The sequence below is a fragment of the Myotis lucifugus genome, unplaced genomic scaffold (genome assembly GCF_000147115.1).
Source record: "Myotis lucifugus unplaced genomic scaffold, Myoluc2.0 scaffold_141, whole genome shotgun sequence".
NCBI lineage: Eukaryota > Metazoa > Chordata > Mammalia > Chiroptera > Vespertilionidae > Myotis > Myotis lucifugus.
This window is the reverse complement of record NW_005871189.1, coordinates 1901857-1923016: the sequence shown is the minus strand read 5'-3', so window position 1 is coordinate 1923016 and position 21160 is coordinate 1901857. Positions and strand designations below refer to the sequence as shown.

The window sequence follows — 21160 nt, the reverse complement described above, 5'->3', positions numbered from 1 at the left end:
AGTGTTTGTATCTTGTTTGCATCATGGTATGTGTTTTTAAGTATGTGTGTCAAATAATGCCTTTCAATGCTCAAATGGCCCAAACATTTCTTTTATGGGATTGTCCCTAGTCTGTCCCTCTGGTAGCTCATTAGCAGTTGACCATCCTTGTGACTAGAGGTAGCTCCCAGCTATGTCTCCTGCCATCCCCAACTCCCTTTGCCCCTTTGCTGAGTTGTTGGGTGGATGACAATAATAGAAGAGGGGCCATCCCTCTTCAGGAAGGACATTGATAACTGGGTGTCAGGGTGCTCATTATAGGAACTCAGGTGTAGCCTCCCTCTCGACTCCAGCCCTTTACTTCTCATCCTAGCCCCATCATCTCCCTCACCAAAAAACCATAATAACTTTTAAGAGGACTATGGTCTATAACAGCAAAGAGATATGTGGGATTTGTGAAACCACAGACAGGTTCACCCAGATACTCATGCAAAGCACAGAATAGTATGGGATGGTGAGGGGTCACATGAGCGAGCATGCATGCACACACTCACACAAATGGAGGGTACATAGGTGGCATGGGTTCTTAAAGTGTTCAGTCAGTCACCATGATCCCTTGTATTTTCTTTTACCTTGAAAGTATGTCCTCCCCTGTTGACAACTATATTCCCACCTGTGTTCCAGATTCAGTTTTCTTTCTGTCTCTGCTGTCATCTGTGCCTATCACTTTTTTCTCTAATGTTCTCACATGTGTATCTTCAACCCCTCCCTCCCTACTAGTTCTAGTCAGCAAATAACCATGCTCTATTCTTTTCCATCTTCAAACAAGTTGCACCTCCACCTCACCACCGCCTTTTAGCTATGACTGCCCCACCTTTTTTCTCTCTCTTTCTCTTCTGGGCCAAATTTCTTAAGAGAAGACTCCATTGTCCACTGACCTTACACAGTTTCCTCAATCCACTGTGATGTGACCTTACCTCTCCATGCTACTGATATCACTCTCATCAAGGTTATCTGTCTACCTGTAGTTAAATCCACTGAAATACTCAGTCTTGCTTGAACTTTCTCTAGCATCTGTCAGATTATAGGCAACCTCTCAGCATATCCACAGCCACATACTATACCACCCTGTCTGCTTCTCTTCACCAATCCCTTCAATATTTTGGGCTCTGTTTTTCCCACCACCTGGGCAGTCCCATCCACCCCGTAGAGTGCATTAGCATGCACACGTTTGTGATTCCCAACCCCTTATCTTCAATTTAGATATGTCTCCCAAGCTCCAGGCATGAACAGCTTGGATTCCTATCTATTGCACATCTGTACCTAGATATTTTACAGACACCTCAAATTCAACATGTCCCAAACTGAACAACTTTTCTTCCTCACCAAACCTGCTCCTCCACCAATGTTTCCAACCAAATCAAAGTTGCCCAAGTCAGAATCCTTGGTGCTATCTACATCTGTCTCAACTCTCATCTCCAGTACACCTCAAGTCTTGTGGATTCTTTGCTTAAAACACCTCCTTTGAAAAGTAACTAGTAGTGATTAATAATGCATCACATGGTACAAAATTGAGAGAGCACACAAGATATACAGGGGTGGGGAGAAGCTTTTCTACCTCTGTCCCAGCTCTTCTGGTGTTCTTTCCAGGGGCATTCACTTATAAACGTTTGTTATTTATCCTTCCAAAATTACTCTCTGCATATCTAAGCATATGTATGTATGTTCCTCTTAAAAATACATATAATAGCCTAGCCAGTGTGGCTCAGTGGTTGAGCATCAACCTATGAACCAGGAAGTCACAGTTCAGTTCCTGGTCAGGGCACATGCCCAGGATTTGGGGCCTGATTCCTAGTAGGGGGTGTGCAGGAGGCAGCTGATATTATATGTACATAAATACATATAACAGTACAGTATATTAGGAAAACAGTTCTTGCTTTTCTCATTTAATATATTTTGAAGATTGTTCCATGACACTATGACATAAAAACAACCCCTTTCATTTGTCTCTGCCTCTCTGAATCCCACTGGCATTCTAAAATGGGCCACTGTTATCTCTTGCCTGCATCACAGGATTAGGTTCCTAACTGCTCTCTCTGCTTATAGTGCACACTACAGCCAAAATGACCTTTGTAAAATGCAACTTTTGCCTCAAAGGGTGGTCTTCTGAAAGCCCTTCCATGAGCCGACCCCTGGCAACTTCTTCAGCCTCCTCACATATATCTCCTCTTGCACTCTGTCACCAAGCTAAATTATTATATTATTATTAGTTACTCGATGGTGCTATATTCTCCTTATCCTTGACCTTCACAATTTGTGGACCTTTCTACCTTCCTGCACCTATTCCCCCTTCTGTCTTTGTAACTCGTGTTCATCCTACTGGTCTCAATGATCATACACTGATTGTGTGTTTGTGTGTGGGGGTAGTGTTCCTAACACATAGGCTGGGCTAGAGTCCACCTGCTCTATGTTCTCAGGCCATCTAATTTTTCTTTTTATTATGCATCCTGAACTTTATTGTACTTACTTATTTAAATGTCCATCTTCTTTAGTGGATTCTAAGGCAAAGATGACGTCCATCTCATTCATCATTGTGTTGCCAATGGGTGGCATAATTCCTGGTACAACGAAGTGGAAAATAAATATCTATTAACTCAATCTATTAATGATTGACCTGTTTTTATTCTAAGTTTTCCCAGTGAGGTAACAAATGCCTGCCTTTGAGTGGGGTTGCAATCATTAAAAATGAGCAGATGGTATGGGCAGAAACACTTTGGAAAGGAAAAACACCATCACAAATGTGATGTGTGTGTGTGTGTGAGTGTGTGTGTGTGCATGTGTGTATGTATGTGTGTGTGTGTCTATATGAGAGAGAGAGAGACAGAGACAGAGACAGAGACAGAGACAGAGAGAGAGGTGGGGGGAAAGGAGACGGAGGAGAAAAGAAGTGGGATTAATGATTGAGGAAGGAAGAAAAGAAAGGGAAAGAACAACCCACCAGCCCCAGAGCTCCTGGGGACCCGGATCTTACCTGAAACCATCTGGTGTGTGGTCTCCTCTGAAAGCAGCAGTGAAGGCCTCAAGAGCCTGATGAGAAAGGCAAAGATGCAGGCACAGCCACTGCTGCACGACAGACAGACAAGGTGAGTGAACCAGGAGCTGAAGGGTTCCAGTGGCCGGCAGATGCTCCTGCCCCAATGGGCAGCCATTTGGGGCTCCAGAGAGAGGGACAGGGGACAGAGAAAAACTGCTGTTTCTGCCTCAGGAATTCTTCGGGTACCCCCAAATGGTTACCATTCTCCCCTCCGGTCTCCCTCCTCCCTGGTGACTTCGGAATACAGAAGGCAGAAAATTCTCATTTCCGAGCACCTCACATGCCAGAGGCAGGGAGGTGACTGGAGCGACATTTTATTCTCTCAGGAGGCCCTGGACTTTATAAACATGTCCCCTCCCAGCTGCTTGGAAAGCATTTGATTGACAAGGTTCTAGTAGGGAGGGTTGTGGAGCCCCCAGGAATGGCTCTGCCAGTGGCCTTGGGAAGGAAGGGCTGAGGTCACTGTCCTTCCCTTGTGCCACGCTGAAGGAATGCCAGATAAGGTCTGGGTCCTGCAGGTGAGGGAGGCAGAAACCAGAGAGGCTGGAGAAGAAGGGAAGACTTTGTGGATCCCTGGGGCATGGTGCACATGGCAAAACTGGGTGGAAAAATGGAGATGGAGCGAGGGCCAACTGTGGCCTCCACAAGGCGCCTTTGCACACCTGAGTTCACATGATGAAAGCTGTGAAAATACCTTGGCGCAGGATCAAGGATCATTTACTTCTCCAGGTCAGGCCTACCTGGTTCTTAAAAGGCAATGGGGGGGTGTGGGGGGGGGCAGGGGCAGGAATGAGAAATGTGCAAGGAAAGAAATGCTTTGACGGTAACAAGGAGTACGTTGGGTAATGTGGCCCCTGTCTCTGTCCTGGGAAGGCAGCCAGGCAGGAGCCACCTGGGGTGGACTGGACACACCTGCTTCCTTTGCTTGTACTGCCTCTTTGTTATCCTGGCTTGGAGGAGGAGGCGATTATAGCCCTGGGGCCCCAGGCAGTGGTGGCTTATGCAAGGCCAGGCTGCAGCTGGAGGGACTGGGTGTGCCTGACCCCACTCGCCTGTGCGTGCTGGGCATCTGTGACAGGGGTCTGCTCGCGTGTGCGCTCGCATGCAAGTAGTCCTTAAAGGGCCACTCTTTTTAACATGCTTTCACTCCTCTCCTTCCTCCTGCTGGGGTTAGTTGCTTGCATAACTCCTTCCTTATGTAGCTGTGAAGTCAACTGTGGGGGGCTGGCATGAGGTTCCTCCCAGAGATGCCAGCCCTGCCCCCCCCGCCCCCCCCCCACATAAGGAAGGAGTTATGCTGGCAACAAACCCCAGCGGGAGGAAGGATAGGAGTGAAAGCATGTTAAAAAGAGTGGCCCTTTAAGGACTACTTGCATGCGAGCGCACACGCGAGCTGACCCTTGTCACAGATGCTAAGGAGTACAGTAAAATGACCAGTCACGCACACCCTGTGCCTCCGGATTAGCTGATGGTTTCTGAAGTGTTTCCCTGACATGATTGTGGAAAGATAGTAGCATCATACTCATGAAAGCACATGGGCCACTAACATTTTACTCATGGAGGGAGTTTTTATGGGGATATACTTACCATCCCCGGGTTCACCTCTTTATGCTCCTGCCCTCTCTGTTTTTCCTCATCCGTCTCCTTCCAACAAGAGGTAAGGAAGGGCGACAGATAGAGCAAAGCCTGTGGCTACCTGAAGGTGACCTTTGGCCCAGTCCTTCAAGATGCTCTCCTGTCCCGGGTCAGAGAGCATGACTCCTAAATTGATGACTAGTATCTCTTTCCAAGACTCTCAGACTTGGCCCCTCCTCTCCCTAGGTCTGGAGAGGACACCTGCCAATTGTTCTTTCTTATCCTCGGCAGAAGTCTCTGCCTCTTTATCCTCTCTCTCCCTCCTTGAGTGAACCTGGTGGGCATGAGGAGACAGTTCCAGGCCCCCCACAGCCTCTGTCCCAGACCCTCTGGGCCTTAGGTCAGTGATCACTCCCTGCCCCTGGGTCCCAGGCCAGGGAGGAGAGGGACTCGGGACAGGATGGGGGTGGGGTGGAGTGGCTGCAACCAGCCACAGGTGCCTTTCTGAAGACCAATTAATCATTTAAAGGCAGAAGTCATTGTCTCTGTGTGGGCTGGGGATTGACAAACACCCTCCCCCGTCCCAGGATACACACACACACACTTCCCTGCTACCTTTCCTTGTTCTCCTGTCACCTTCTGGGCCTCTCTCTTGTACACTGACCCTCCTTTGCCTTTGGGGCCTAGACAGGGAAATGCATCCACTAATAGCTTGCAATTTCCTTGGCACAGATCATTCTCCATAGAACACAATTCAACATATACTGCATGCCAGGTACTCTGTCAGGGAACAAGGTCACAATGTGGTTTCCACTCTGCCTCTGAGGACCTGCAAGTGGGGGAGATGGGCAGGTAAAGGGGGGATGCTAAGGCAGTGCTATTCTGTACACAGAGCAGGGAGCATGGAGGAGGCTGGCACTCGTCCTGGCTGGGTGAGGATGGATGCAGAAGAAAGAAAAGAGAGAACATGACATTTGAGCTGTGCTTCAAGGGATGAGCTAGAGTTTATACATCAGATACTTCCTGGGAGGCATCTTTCTAAACCAGGCTGGGACTGTGTGGTTACTGAACCTGGTGCAGGCAAACGCCATAGGCCCTATTTCCTGCTACTCACTCCAATAGTAAACCAGGAGCTGGAGTTCAACAGTCTCTTTGGGAGCCAGTGGAGGGTGTGGGCCGTGAGATGATTGATACAGAAACCCACCCTATGTAGGTGGTAACAGTCTGAGGTGGGATCTGCTCTGGTCCTCAGGGGGGATTTGCCCATGGGAGGGGATTGAAAGGGCTCCAAGACCCCAAAACAGTAGTAGAAGAGAGGACTGAGGGAGTAAGAACAGAGGCTATTACTGTGCACCTGCCGTGGGGCCAGGTGCCTCCCACACCTGTCTCAGCTAATTCTCACCACCAGCTGTTGCTATTCTACTTTTCCAGACAGGCACCTGGGGCCCAGAGCAGGTGAGGGCCCAGCATACGGTCAAGTGACCATGACTGTGCTCATTTTGTAGACAGAAAACTGAGGTTCAGACAAGTAGCTAACTTGCCCCAGACCTCTCAACTAGCAATTAATAGTTTGGCTTTGAACCCAAATTGATATGTCCTCAAGGCCTTAGCTCCTTCTATGACAAGATTCTGAGCCCCCGCGACAAGACAGCTCTAAAGTCTTTACCAGAAAGTTATTTCAAATACTCCCTCCCAAGCAAAGTTAAAAAGGCAAATGACTTACATTCATATGACACACTACGGCATATAGTCTTCTCGCGTCCCTTATCTTTTTTGTTGCTGTTAATCCTCACCTGAAGATACTAGTTTTTTTTTTTCCATTGATTTTTAGAGAGAGTGGAAGGGAGGGAGGAGAGAGAGAGAGAGAGGTCCATCGATGGGTTGCCTCCCACACATGCCCCAACTGAGGGTCAAATCTACAACCCAGGGACTTGCCCTTGACCTGGAATTGAATGCACTACCTTTGGTGCATGGGCCAAATGCTCTAACCACTAAGCAACAGTGGTCAGGGCTCATGTCCCTCATCTTTAATGCTAACAACAACCCTGCAGAATCAATAGCACAGAGTGACTGTCCTCAGTTCACAAATGAGGAAGCCGATTCTCAGATTGTGTGATTGAAATCGAGGATCTCATCGGTGCAGGGCAGGATTACAACCCCGGCTTCTGGGCTCCTGGAGAGACCTGTCCCACACCATCACTCTCTCCCCTGCCTGCATGGACAGATGGGCAAAACCAGACCTCCAGATCCGGAAAGTGGGGGACTACCCTCTACACCACGTCTTTGGCAAAGAACAACACAGAGGGTGGCTCTCAGGGAGACCACGGTGCCATGCTGGCTCACGGGCACTTGCATACCTCTGACAGTTTTAATACATGTCTGTCACGCTTGACGATGGCACACACATCAGCCACACTACCCACACTGGCACCTTCCACGTGGATGGCAGTGGGCAGCCCTGTGCTCTGGAGTCTCTCAGCACTGATCTGCTCCCGAGGGTTTTAGGCTGAGCCCTGATGCTGCCTGATGCTGGACTTCCCTGTAGCTTGGAGACACATCTCAGTCAGCTGTTGTTGTTGGGAACTTCAGGCAGGCTGGAAGAAGGGGGAGGAGCCCGGGAGGGGCGCGGGCCTGAGTACTGGCCCCAGCACCCGGCAGGGCATACGCTAAGGTGCTGATTCCTCGGGGTCAGCAAGGAGATCCCTATGAGGAGATCACAGGGTGCACTATCGAATGGCTGACATTTACACTCCCACCTACCTGCACAGGGCTCCACACACCCGGGGCACCCGTGTCTGGAAAGCCTATGCCATGGGGCCTGGGTAGAATAGCACCTAGTACTTTCTATCTCTCCTAGTACTGGTCCCTGGTAGTGGCTGACCAGGGACCTGCCGCTCCTGTTGCCTAGGGAAATTCCGAATTGCCCATAGCTATCTGGAGAAAGTCCTGCTTGGCTTCAGTCCCTGCCTTGTACCCAGCTGGGACACCGCCTCCTGGTCTCCTTGCTCCTGGCCTCTCCACCCTCTTCAACTCCTACCACACCCTGCTTAGGTATCTACCACAGAATCTGCCCAGCCCCTCGTGCCCCAGCCTTGTCCTGCCTCACAGTCCTGAGGGGCACTCCCTCCCTGAGGCTGCTCTGTCCAGGGGAAAAGCCACAAGCCTGGCTGTGGGGAGAGGAGGCCCAGAACTGCCACCCAGGTCTGCCTCTCAGGGGTCAGCCCCCTTCTCTGTCCTGCTCCTGCATGCCTTCCCCTGCCTTGCAGACCCTGACAGCTCCCCCTGCAGTGTGCCTTGCCTGCATTTGGCAATTGCCCTGTTTTTAGACTGCTTGTGTTAAATAAATAGAATTTGAAAGGGTTTTTATCACCACCCTGTTGCACTTTCCCTGACTTTGGAGTGGGGGGAGGAAAAGACTAGAAGTGCAGGCGGGGTGCAGTGGGGGTAGACTGCTGATAAAACGCTGCCTCGCAGGGCTGCTGGCCTAGCTGTGGTGTCCACTGAGAACACATGCTTTTGGAAAAGGGTCTTGCTTTCGGCTTGGGGTTTTCATACGATGATCTGATTTAGGGTAATGACTAGATCCTGTCTTCTGTGCCATAAATCAATCTGTTTACTCTAGGCCTCCTGGCCTGAGCCCTGTATCCCACTGCCCAGAGTGGAGTGGAGGGAAGTGGCCCCCAGCCCCGTCTCCAGGGATACCACAGTGGAGGACTATCCCCTCTCCTCACTCAGAATGACTCAGGTCCCAGAATCCTGCTATTTATAAGGCTAAAGGGTGAACAGAAGCCATGTGTCGCCGTGTCCTGCCTGCCTCCATTCTATCTCTCCTCTCTGCTTGGTGGAGAGGGGCCCTGTGATTCAGAGACAAAGACAGGCAGGTTTCACTGAGAGAGAAGAGCCCTTTCTGATATGAGGTGCTTCTGAGCTCCAGTGTGCCTGCAGGTGGGAGTTGAGGAGGGGCTGCCTGTTGAAAGGACCAGGGAAACTTAAGAACTTAAGAGTCCTTATTTTTGCAGATCCGGACACTAAAAGGTAAGTGACTTGGCCAAGGCCACACAGTGATTTCTGGTGGAGCTGGGGTTGGAATGCAGCCATTCTGATCACATGTCATTGCCTCTCTGCTTTGTGTCCTCCAGAAGCCAGCTTCGTGGTTCACTCTCCAGATTTGGAAAGTTCTTTGGGGTCTGTGCACATTTCAGTGGCTTAATTCCTGGTTGACTTCAGCCTGATATGAAGGAGTTTGGGATAAAGTAAGAGGGGGTGAGAGACTGGGCGAGGCAGCAGAGTGGAGAGGCCCAGCTTGGGGGAAGGAAAAGGCTTTGGGGTCTGGAAGGAAGAGAGAAAGACAGGAGGAAGGAGAAGAGGCTCGAGAAGGGTAGCTGTGGGCTTTGCCACCCGCCTGCACACTGCCCTGTCTCCAGAGGGGCCACACTGGGACTAAGAGCCATGACTCCAGCCTGCAGAGACCTGGAGAGAGGGTTAAAGTCAGGTCAGGACTCTCACCCAGCAGCCACTGCCCAGCCTCACTCCAGGCTGAGGTTGTGTGTCTGCTCCGGAACCACTGCAAGCCCCAGAATCTACGGAAGACCACTTCTCAACTTACAGAACTTTTCCTAAATTTAGAAGAGTTGGAGTAACTTCCTTGCTATTTTCTTTGGCTTAAGTTTGTCTTTGAATTTTAATGCTTGACCCCAGAAAAGAGGAGCAGGAGTGCCAGATTCCTGGTCTTTCCAGTTTAGAAAAGGCTCTGGGCAGGTAGGGAACACAGGAGCCAAGGCCTGCCTGTCCCTGTTCCCCGCCCCTTGGTTTTGTGTTACGTGCATTGCTGGAGAGTTTCAGATGATTATTTAATTTGTAAATATTTGTATAAATTTTAATAGCTTAAATTGTATAGACAGCCAAATAAAAACCTGCATTAACAATTGGTGAAAAAAAGAAAAGAAAAAGAAGCCGTAACCAGTTTGGCTCAGTGAATAGAGCGTCAGCCTGCGGACTCAAGCGTCCCCGGTTCGATTCCGGTCAAGGGCATGTACCTTGGTTGCAGGCACATCCCCAGTAGGGAGTGTGCAGGAGGCAGCTGATCGATGTTTCTCTCTCATCGATGTTTCTAACTCTCTATCCCTCTCCCTTCCTCTCTGTAAAAAATCAATAAAATATATATATATAAAAAAGAAAAAGAAAAAAGCCTGGAGGGCCTGAAGCTGCTAGGCAGTGCCCCCCGTGGTGTGAGCACTCAGGCAGGCTCAGGGACAGCTATGGAGAGGCTGTAGAAGATGATGAGGGCAAAAGGCTGGAGTACAGTTCCCACCTGGGTGAGGACAGGGGGCAGGGACTAAGGTCGCATTTGGGGGGAAAGGGCATGAGAGTTTTGCAACAGTTTAGACCCCTGGCCTCTGGCAGCTGAGGTGCCTGTGTGCACCAGGGGCCACTGTGACTTGCAGTCCTTAGCACCACAGGTGTTTGAGCTGAAAAGGAGCGTCGAGAGTTCTCACACCAGCTGCCATCCAGGTGGCCACGGGCCCAGGAGTTCCAGTCACCATCCGCCCGAGGCCCTGGGCAGTACGGTGACCCGCATGTGAGTGTATATGCCTGCATGTGTGTGTGCACACTCTCTGCCGATCTGACATTGCTCCTGGACAGGCTTTATGAGCTGGCACACAGGTGTGTGAACCCCGAGACTAGAACAAACTCCAGCTTTAGCTGGTTTGGCTCAGTGTATACAGTGTCGGTTTGCGGACTTAAGGGTCCCGGGTTTGATTCTGGTCAAGGGCACATGCCCAGGTTACAGGCTCAATCCCCAGTAGGGGGCATGCAAGAGGCAGCCAATCAATGATTCCCTCTCATCATTGATGTTTCTCTCTCTCTCTTCCTCTCCCTTCCTCTCTGAAATCAATAATAAAAAAAAATCATTAGAACAAACTACAGGCTGAGTGAGCAGTGGCTGTGACCTCACTGCCCCGAGCCAGCTCTGTCATCACAGCCCCTTGGCCTGCCCGGCCTGCTCTCTCTTGACAACAGAGCTAAGGGTCACCCTCAGAGAGGGTGTGGGGAGCAGGAATGGGATGACGTAGTAAACTGCACAGGAAACAAAGAGGCAGAGAGGAGAGAAAAGACAAAGAAACCCAGGGCTCCACAGAGAGACCATTCAGAGCCCTGGACACAGACACCCCCCCCCCGCCCCACTATATCACACATCACAACCACACACACAGCATCCATCACACACCACACACGCCACACACACACACACACACACACACACACACACACTTCACACGCATACCCCTGCCACCTCACACACCACAACCACAGAAATCCCACATGCGCCAGCTCAGAGACTAAGACCAGGGGAGCAGATACAATTGCAGAGACAGAAGCCTGAGCAAGAAAAAAACAGAGAAACAAAGACATAGAACAAATGAAAAGAGGGACAAAACCAGAACAAAATATATGAATACACTTGTTTGCCCTAAATCAGTGTTTCTCAATGGAGAGTGATTTTGCCCTCCAGGGGCCAATAGTCAATGTCTGAAGACATTCTTGATTGTCACCCCTGAGCCAAGGGAATGCTCCTGTCACCCAGTGAATGGCAGCTAAACATCCTACAATGCTGGCAAACCCCACACTACAGAGCTTTCTGTTCCAAGGTATCAATAGTGTCCAGGATGAGAAACGGTGCCCCAAATGCAGGAATCAGTAGGCAACTTCTCAGCCCCAGTCCGGCTGTGCCCCAGCCCTGTTTGTACCAACACATGTCATCTCTCTGATCCCCTTCAGCCCATGCTAGTGTGGCCCTCAGAGGAGGCTGGTCAGACTCTGGTTGACCCTCCCCCCAGGCTCCTTCATTGAATCCTGAGGACCTAACTTTTGCTTAGAGTTCAAGCTCAGCCTGAGGCAGGAAGAACCTGTTTCAGATCCAGTCAACATTGACTCTCCAGTCCTCCCTCCCCCAGGGCCCCTGACCTCTTCATTCCTCTAAAACTAGGTTGGAGACTGACTGCCATGAGGTCAGGGCAGACTGGATGACCGCCACCACAAGTCGTATGCTCATCTTTATAGATGGGACCATCGAGAGGGACAATGCCTTGCCCGTAGTCATAAAAGTTTTCTTAAATTTTGAGTCTGGGCAAGGGGACTTGGAGAGGGTGTGATGGCAAGTCTCACCAGATGAGGCTAGCAAATGTGACCGTCCCATCCTCCCCCTCAGCCCCTGCACCTACAGCCTCCTGTATTTGGACCTCGAGCCTGGGACTCTGGGCTGCAGAGCCAACTGAGTTTTCTCTGTTGGGAGGTGCTGCCCAGCATGGCTTGGCATGAGCCAGGGTAGCCTGCCATACTCCTCAGAGTGGGTCACACTCCAGTAAAGCTCCCTATCCCCTCAAAATCCATAATCCCAGGAGGGTACAGGGAATGTGGCTTTAAGATGTGAGAGGACCCATGTAGGTAGTGTCACCCACCCGGTGGCCCACCTTTGCCCACTGTCCAAACATATAATGTTGGGTCTAAGAGGTGAGAGGGCACTGTTGGTAGAAGCTAGTATCTGGTAAACTGCCCCCTCCCCTCTAGCCCTCCACACCAATTTTTAGTCTGTTTGCAATTTCCCATTTGTCCTGGTGACCCATACAAGGCAGCGCCAGGTGGAGGAGGAAAAAGAAGTCTGGAATGACTGATTCCTCCTGTAGCCTTCCTCCCCCATATGCAAACACGGCATTGCCTTGTCCTCTCCCCAAACAGGACTGCACTGGGGGCTTTGGCTGGAGCCCAGCAGGACAGAGAAGGTGGGTGGGTCATCAGGCAGACAAACACAGGCTTAATGGGCACAAAGTTCCTGGGTTCAAGGTTTGGGTTCTAGTGCCTTCCCCCCACCCAGCCCGAACCCGCTGACCCTGGATGGGTGGGGAAGGCAGCTAATCGAATGGCACTGTTTGCTCAGGGCGCTCTGGCCTGGCCCTGGGCCAACGGCAGGAGCCTTGCTTCCCTTTCATTTTGAGAGTGACCTTCCTCCACCCGCCCATGGAGATACCCTGCCCTGCACCTAAGCTGTGCTTCTCCCCATACATCCCCTCTCTCTCTGCCTCTCTCTCTCTCTCTCTCTCTCTCTCTCTCTCTCTCTCTCTACCAGGAATACATAGAAAAAAAACAAACTCTGGAGCTAGTGGGTGGCTCCCACACACCTGGGACTCTGAGTACCCAGGTGCCAGGCCAGTGGGTCTTTGGGTCGCTGTGGGACTTTGCATATGCCACGGCCTCTGTTTATTCCCAACATAAAAATTGAAGTAACCGATCTTCACAATGGCTCCCGGCTCACACATGGCAGAGTTCTGTGTGTGGGACTAGGATGGGCTGTGCTCTCTGCAATCCTTCATCACTGTGACTGTAGCTTCCTTTCCCTCCTGGAACTCAGTTGGAACGAGGGACTGTGGTAGGGTAGATAGATGTGGCTTCTGCATCAAGCCAGTGGGTCTGAATCTGGCCTCGGTCACTGAATGGCTGTGTGGCCCTGGGTGATCTACTTTGCCGCTTGGAGCTTTGCTTTCCCCCCATTGGTATAATGCAGGTAATAAACACCCCTCATAGGTATGACACAAGCCTACCTGGGACCACTTAGCTAAGGGCTTAGCAGACAATAGCGAGCAGGTGAATAAACACTGTGTCCGCTGGAGGTTGCCAGAGAAAGAATTTGCAATACTTGGGCACGTTTACACTAAAAAAAAGTTATCTGAAATTCCACTTGAACTGGCATCCTGTATTTTATGTGGCACCCCACTACATATATGTCGTGTTGGGGAGGGTCTTGAGGTCCAGAGTGGGGGCTGCAAACTCTGTGCAGGGGCCAGGTCCTGCCACAACTCCATGTTGTGTCTGAGTTCATGAACCCAGAATGGATTTTACATCTTAAAGGGGCTGTAAAAAAAAAAATAAAAGAAGAAGAAGAAGAAAAAGAATGTGATCAGAGACTGTATTCTGGGGCTTGAAAGTCTAAAATATTTGCCTTTACTCTCTTGGCCCTTTACAGGAACAGTTTTCTGACCCCCAGTAGGTGAGGAGACTAAGAGTTCTCAATACTGTATACCTATTCTAGGCTGGTGGGAGATTAAATCGGAAGAGTCAAGAAAAGCTAAGTCCCCAGCATGGACACACAGGAAAAGGTGGGGGGAAGCAGAAGGACAGGACCTGTGAGAAAGGTGGGCTCACTCCCTTGCTCACTTGAGAGGCCCTCAACCCCCAAAGGCCTGCCTGACCCCTCCCTCCTCCTTCACTGCCTGAGTCTCTCAGCCTAGTTTGACCCTCCCAAACCTTTCTATAAAAGGTGAGCAGGTGTCCCAAAGTCCAAGGGAGGTCAATCCAGTCTCTATGAAGGGCTCCCTTCCCTGGACTGGCCTGGGGGCAGGGAGCCAGACCAAGGTGAAGGAGTTTACGCAAGGCCCCAGGTGGCAGGCAGGGCTGCTGGCCTGTCTCTTTAAATCTCAGGTAATTTGGGAGGAGGGAGGGAGTTTGCGCTTTGAGGAGCTCCTGCCTGAGGAGCCCAATGAGGGAGGCCCAGCTCTGCCAAGAGTAACAAACTCAGAGCCCTCTGCAGTCTGGCTGGGGCGCCTCCCCGAGACTCCTGTGCGGGCCAGGGAGGTAGGAGATGGGACCGCTGCAGGGAGAGGGCAGGCCGGCCCTTGGGGAGACCAATGTGGCTCCAAGGCGGAGTTCAGTCGGGGTCTGGTCTCTGCCTCAGCCCTACAAGGAGCCTGTCTTACACGACATGGGGTTGCCACTGCCCAAGAAGACGGGCCTCATTCTCTGCCTGTGGAGAAAGTTCTGCAGATGGTTCCAGAGACAGGAGTCCTGGGCTCAGAGCCGAGATGAGCAGAACCTGCTGCAGCAGAAGAGGTAAGCCTCCACCTGCTGCTGCCGCCCCCCAGGTGTCCCTCACCTCCTTCCCCTTTTCTCAGCCCCCCTCCCCCTCCTCATTCTCTGTCTTTGTTTGGCACCTCTGTCTGGACAGACTGTACTCCATGCCTGGCCCCTTGGGAGCATTTTGTCTCAAGAGTCTCGGCCTGTGGGGCCTCAGGGCTCCAGGTGGAAGAGGAGGGCTGGCGTGCACACAGGTCTCACTATCTGTAAGATCCAAGTCAGTTAGGCAGCTTCTTGGGAGTTCAGCTGATGCTTGAATGATGTGGGGTTTAGGGGAGCTGAAAGGTGTAGCCAAAAAGCCATGAATAACTGATGTCGACCCTCCACGTACAAGGATTCTTAACTGCCAATTGACCCTTGAGCAATGTGGGTTTCAGCTGCCAGGGTCAATTGAGCTGCGCTTGTCAATTGAACTGAGTGGGTCCATTGGAAAAAAAATCTGCTTATAGGTGGATCCCCATAGTTCCAACCCACGGTGTTCAAGGGTCCGCTGTACTTTCCTCATGGCCAGGCAACTTGCTGGGTCTTGGAGAGATTGTGACATCCACTAGAGGTGTGCCGGTGGGTCAGAGCAATGCCTTATATCTCTACTTCCTGCCCCTTGAACAGTCTCTCAGGTATAGCACACATACGTAGGCATATGGGAATGAATGAATGAATGAATGAATGAATGAGAGGATCTGCAGACCCTAGGAACCCCCCAAAAAGCCCAAATGTGATCATGGTTATCATTCCTGTGCATTTACTGCATCAGCCATTGATGGGAGGGTCTGAAGATGAACAGCTGGGACCCAGCCTAGAATCCATGATTTTCTACTGGGGGAGAGGGCACTGGAAACTGGCCAAAACATACTTAGGACCCATGCTCACCCACTCCCTCATCCAGATTGTGGAATTTGAGAGGCTCTAGAGCAGGGGTCCTCAAACTACGGCCCGCGGGCCACATGCAAATACAAATATTGTATTTGTTCCCGTTTTGTTTTTTTACTTCAAAATAAGATATGTGCAGTGTGCATAGGAATTTGTTCATAGTTTTTTTTTTTTTAAACTATAGTCCGGCCCTCCAACGGTCTGAGGGACAGTGAACTGGCCCCCTGTTTAAAAAGTTTGAGGACCCCTGCTCTAGATTTTGAGCCCTAAAGAAATTTTACTTGTTGCTTCCAGCCCCTGAAAATGTCCCCACCCATCATCCCTGGCAGCTTAGAGTTGGGAGCTGGGGACATGGAGGAAGCTTGAAGTCATCCCAGTGTGTAGTCTTCCAAAGTCTACATGGACCGCCCCACCCAGGCAGTGGCATGCCTGAAGGAAATCCTCCTGTTGGGGTTTCCCTGAGCTCCTCAGAAGGCAGATAATATGTCTATTCATAGGGAAAAGCATAAACTTTTTTGCATCCATATGCAAATAGAGGGGCTTGCCTGAGCCTGACCAGGAGGGAGAAGGCTAAGAGGTCACATAGAGCCTCTGTGGGTTTTCTTCTTTAGCTCAAGGATTCTGGGCTGGGATGAGCCCCCTTTTTTCCAGTTTTGGCTTCCCATCTCTCACATCAGCCACCCACCTCTGTCCCCCAGGCCTGGGAGAGTTGGGGCTTAGCACATGTTTGGCTGATGACATCTTGAGGCAACAGAATGGTGGTGTTGTTGCAGATGAGGCCATCACTGGTCCCACTCATCCCCTTCCCACTCTTAGGACCCCAGGGCTGGGGAGCCAGACACAGAGCTCAGAGAGGCCTGGGGTTTCGGAAGGAGTGGCGGAAGTTCCCTGTGTGCCCAAGCGAGGCACAGACAGAGTCTCTGAAGGACCACAGCCTGGCTGTGAGAGGGCTGCTTCCACTTGTCCTTTCTGTTCTATTTCTTCTTAAAACCATCTGGGGGCCTCCTCCTGAATCTCAGACTAGAAAGGTCTGATGTCACCACTGTGAGGGGTTCCCCTCCATTCCTGATCTCCCTGCCTCATTCCACAGCTCCTTGGCCCTCGTCTTCCCAACCAGGAGCCAGGAGTATTGACTGTCCTCTGGGTGGCCCTGAAATAACCAGGAAGGGGAGAGGATGAGGCTGTGCAGTCACCTAGCCTAAGGGGAGATGCAGGTAATTAGATAAATACCAGACATCCATGGACACGAGGACAATTCAGTCAGGTCAGGGGGTGCACTGATGGAAGAAAGTAGCCAAAAATGTTACCAGCACCCATCTTATCTCAGAGTCCCTGATCTAACTTGGGAGGGAGGGCTTTATTCCCTGTGAAGGAGGCAGGCCCAGAGAAAGCAAGCAGTGACCTTGGGGATCTGTGCCCAGGGCTCAGAGGGAATTCCACAGGGTGTAGCATGGTCCAGTGAGGAGGGAGGGCTTTCTGATCTCTTCAGGCTGACAGGGAACCCAGCATTCTTCTCAGTGGGCTTTAAAAAAAAATTAAAAAAAAAAAATATATATATATATGTCTTGATTTCAGAGAGGAAGAAAGAAGGAGAGGGAGAGAGAGTGATAGAAACATCAATGATGAGAGAGAATCACTGATTGGCTGCCTCCTGCACACCCCACACTGGGGATCGAGCCTGCCACCCGGGCATGTGCCCTGACCGGGAATTGAACTGAGATCTCCTGGTTCATAGGTTGATGCTCAACCACTGAACCACACCAGCCAGGCACGGTGGGCTTTTCTTGTATCTCAGTCATGCAGCCCACTCTGGGTGAATCCCTGTCGTTGCCATTCAAGCTGAACTCTCTCCTTTCTCCTGAACTGTCTCTCCCTGGGCCTTGAGTTGTCTTTCCTGACATTCAGTGCCCTAAACATTCATTGAGCAGAAACTACTCTGCTAGGTTTTTAGACAATGAACATGGCACCTTCCCTGCTCTCTGGGAGCTCAGATTCTCATGGATGAAATACACCAATATGCATCTACTTGTCAATGCTTGGTGAGCTACTGAAAAGGGTGTGGACAGAGCCATGGAGCATAGAGGAGGACGCTATGGTGTCTGATTTCAGCTGTTGTGGGGTGTGCTGGGCAGCTTCCAGAGGCTGTCTAACCTGAGCCTTACACCTGGCCCCCTTGCTGGCACAGTCGCCCTCCCACTAGTTTTCGGGAAGGCAATGAACACTGAAGGTTCTCCTCTGTTTAGATAGACACCTGTAAATATATGTGAACTGACGTGTCCATGAAAAGCAAGCCCTGGGACTTCCCAGCATTTCCGGACTCCCTGCCTCAGTAAACACACACACATGCATCCTCGCAGGCACACGGGGCTACCGGGGCTACCGACGTGCTTGGCGGAGTTCTGGCAGATTAGAAAGGTGGCCCAAGTCCAAGTCTGGAAACAGCCACTTTCCTGGAAGCTTGAACCTCATTCCGTTGTCAAGAACTTGACCTAGAGGGAGGTGATCCATGAGTGGCCAGTGCGTGTCTCCTCCCCAAACGTGGTTGCAGTTTCCTTCATCTGTGGTCACTGCTCTGGACTGCCCCCTCCCCCTGGGAAGAGTCATAAAACTTGAAGAACCACATAATTTAGTGGTGAGCGCCTAAGGCTAGGTTCTTGGTGAAGCATTCTGCCTTTAACTCTGTGTGATCCTCCAGCCGTGATTCGGCTATGCTGCCTCAATTTCCTTTTCTGAAAAGTGAGAGCATTACTCAGCCTGTGTGGCAGGGCTGTAAGGAGCAAGAGGGAGCATAAGCGAGATGCTGATTTGGAAGCTGAAAAGCACATTTGACACATGGGATTATTGTAAAAACAAAATCCACACAGTAAAAGGGCACCTCCCGTGATGGCAGGAACTTAGAGGGGCTGTCAATTTCCTCCTGTCAGAACCATATTCATTCTGGAACCAAACTCTGAGCCACCATGTTGTCCGTGCCCTTCCCTTCCCAAATGACAGCCTCCCATGCCTTCTGTGAGAGGCTGCTTGTGGCAAAACCAGTGAAACCCACGCAGGTCCATACAGTCCCCTGTGCCTTTTGTAACCCCATTTCAAACCCTGATTAACACTGAGAATGGGGACAGAGAAATAACAAATAGGGCGCTCGTCCCAGCTCTGCCTCTGACTTGTTAGGACAAGTCACCTCAGACTCCAGGCCTCTTTCTCCATCTGTTGCATGAACAGATTAAACTAGTTTTCTTTCTACGGACTTCCCTGCTCTAAAATCCTGATCTCAATTCTCCTGCAGACACTCTTGATCCTGCCCTGTTTCCCAGCAACCAAATACAAAACTCCACTTGTGCACCCTGGGCACACATGAGCATCCACACACACACAGGTGGACACATACACACAGGCAGGCACACATGCTCAGGAATGGAGGGGGAGAGCACAGGTGGTGGGAACTGGGAGAAGAGAAGTGGGAGATTCTCACTTGGTGGCCGAAGGGAACCCCGAGGGGGAGATCTGTTTATGAAGAATGTGCTAGGTTGTATGCCAGGGACCTTGTAATGAGGTCTGCACCAGTCTAATGTAGAACTATTTATCAATTTGATAAATAATTGTCCCACAAAATAAAACATTCTAAATCCTGCAGACACCTTTCATATGGTCATAATTGCAGATTTGCTCTATAATTTTGTGTTGCTACTTAATCAATGGGTGCTTAAAAGGCTTCACCTATTTGTTTAACGATGTGTAAGAAAACATGTATGTATAGGGCATTTCTCATCCTTTTGAATGTGAAGCATCCTTTTTAAAAGATGGCTTATGAATAATTATACCTCTAAGTAGGGGTTTCTCTACCTTGGCACTGTTGACATGACGGGCAGGAAAATACTTTATTATGGTAAGCTGCTTATATAAGATGCTTAACAACATCCCATCCTCCAGCCACTGAAATAAAATAGTACCTCTTTCCCCAGTTGCAACAATCAAAAATGTCTCCAGACATTGCCAGGTTCCTTGGGGAGGGAGTCAGGGATCACCCCTGTTTGAGAACCCTTGCTCTAAACTACTGTTTGTAGCTAGGGGATTCCAGTAATATTGTGAAGCATTCTGCTAAACAAAGTGACATTTTCCCCCTGGAAGGGAGAGAGTATAATCTAACCATTCAAATGGGAAGATACTTCTTCCATATCGCCTCCTCTTCCTTGCCCCGGGGAGGTGTCTGGCAGCTATCTGGTGAAGATGTGTAGAGTTTGCTCCAGATCTAAACTTCTAGGCTGGATTGCTATAAAAGAAATGACCAGTGCTTCAGGCATAAGAATCTTTGGATGGGTCTGCTTTTGCGCCTTTTTTATGGGATCCAAGGATAGTCAGGTGTTTTGGGGGACCCCCTTCCTGCCAAGAATGTGAGCAAAGGCTTTCTCTGCTGTCCCCTTGTGGTCCTGTGATGCTATTGCAAGTAACAGCTCTGCCTGATCCCCTCAGAACCATTGACAGGCTGCCCCCCTTTTTGCTGGATTCTGGAGTTTGCCAACCAGAGGAGGCCAGTTCTCTACAAACCCTGCTGGGTTGGGTTCTAAGCTGGTTCTTCACGCAGAGTGTGGTCTGACTGTGCTTGCCAGATAAGTCCAGGACACTGAGTTAAATTGCAATTTCAGATAATATGCTGTTTGTATAAGTTTGTCACAAATATTGTATGGGACAAACTTACACTAAAAATTATTTTTTGTGTGTCTAAAATTCAAATGGAGCTGAGCATCCCATATTTTTACTTGGTAGACCTAGCAAGCCTGTGTCGGACAGTCACTCCTTGACTTTTCCAGGCCCAGTAGGACCGTCAGCAGAGGCAAGGAAATGAACACAGAGGACGTTTATGGAGGTTGTTTACTGGCTTCAGATATGTGTAGGGACCAAAAGGAATATATATCTTTGGGCCTGCCACCAACTAGCCTCCGCACACATACCCTAGGACAGTGGTTCTCAACCTTCTGGCCCTTTAAATACAGTTCCTCATGTTGTGACCCAACCATAAAATTATTTTCGTTGCTGCTTAATAACTGTAATGTTGCTACTGTTATGAATCGTAATGTAAATATCTGATATGCAGGATGGTCTTAGGCAAACCCCTGTGAAAGGGTCGTTCGACTGCCAAAGCGGTCGCGACCCACAGGTTGAGAACTGCTGCCCTAGGAGGTAGGGAGCTATGATAAAGCTGGAACTTGGGTAAGAAGAGCCCTGGGACCCATCTCTAGCTTTGCTGTAAATTTTTCACACATTTAGTCAAAGCTGGACACAAAAGTAGAAGGTAATTGGAAGAGGCCAGGGAAAGAATACAGAGATGAGAAAGTGACTGATTGCTGTCTTCAAGTCCCCCTAGTACAGAGGAAGAGATAGATACTAATTACAACACACATGCTAAGAGAAAGTACGCCTGAGGAGAGAGTGCAAACCTTCCTGGGAGGCCATCTGTGTGCCTGCGTAGTGCTGACTCTAGGATATTTATAGAGGAGGGGTTTGGCCAAATTGTTGAGAAGGTGGTGGATGTGGTGAAGGGGAGTATAGCAAACTTGTTTTGCAGCTATTTGCATACTGAGAATACTATTTTTTATTTTTTTTTGCTTAGATTATATGTTAGCTTAAGGTTGGCTTGGGGATGGCCAATAAAGATAATAAGAAGGGACAGTGAGGTCAAACCATGCTCCTTCTTCTTATTCACTCATTCTACAGAGAGTGGGGATGGCTACTGTAGGCTGG

General features: G+C 50.0%; 1 protein-coding gene across 1 annotated transcript in view; it reads left to right on the top strand.

Annotated features, from left to right (window-relative positions):
* Positions 1 to 14196: 14196 nt before the first annotated feature.
* The window catches only part of LOC102422096 (transient receptor potential cation channel subfamily V member 6), a gene marked incomplete at its 3' end in the record, with an annotated part of 14992 nt that continues 8028 nt past the window's right edge, over positions 14197 to 21160 (top strand). Inside the window, exon 1 of the mRNA XM_023758890.1 lies at positions 14197 to 14530. Within this exon, the coding sequence (XP_023614658.1) occupies positions 14283 to 14530 (248 nt within the window). The remainder of the gene's footprint in view (positions 14531 to 21160) is intronic.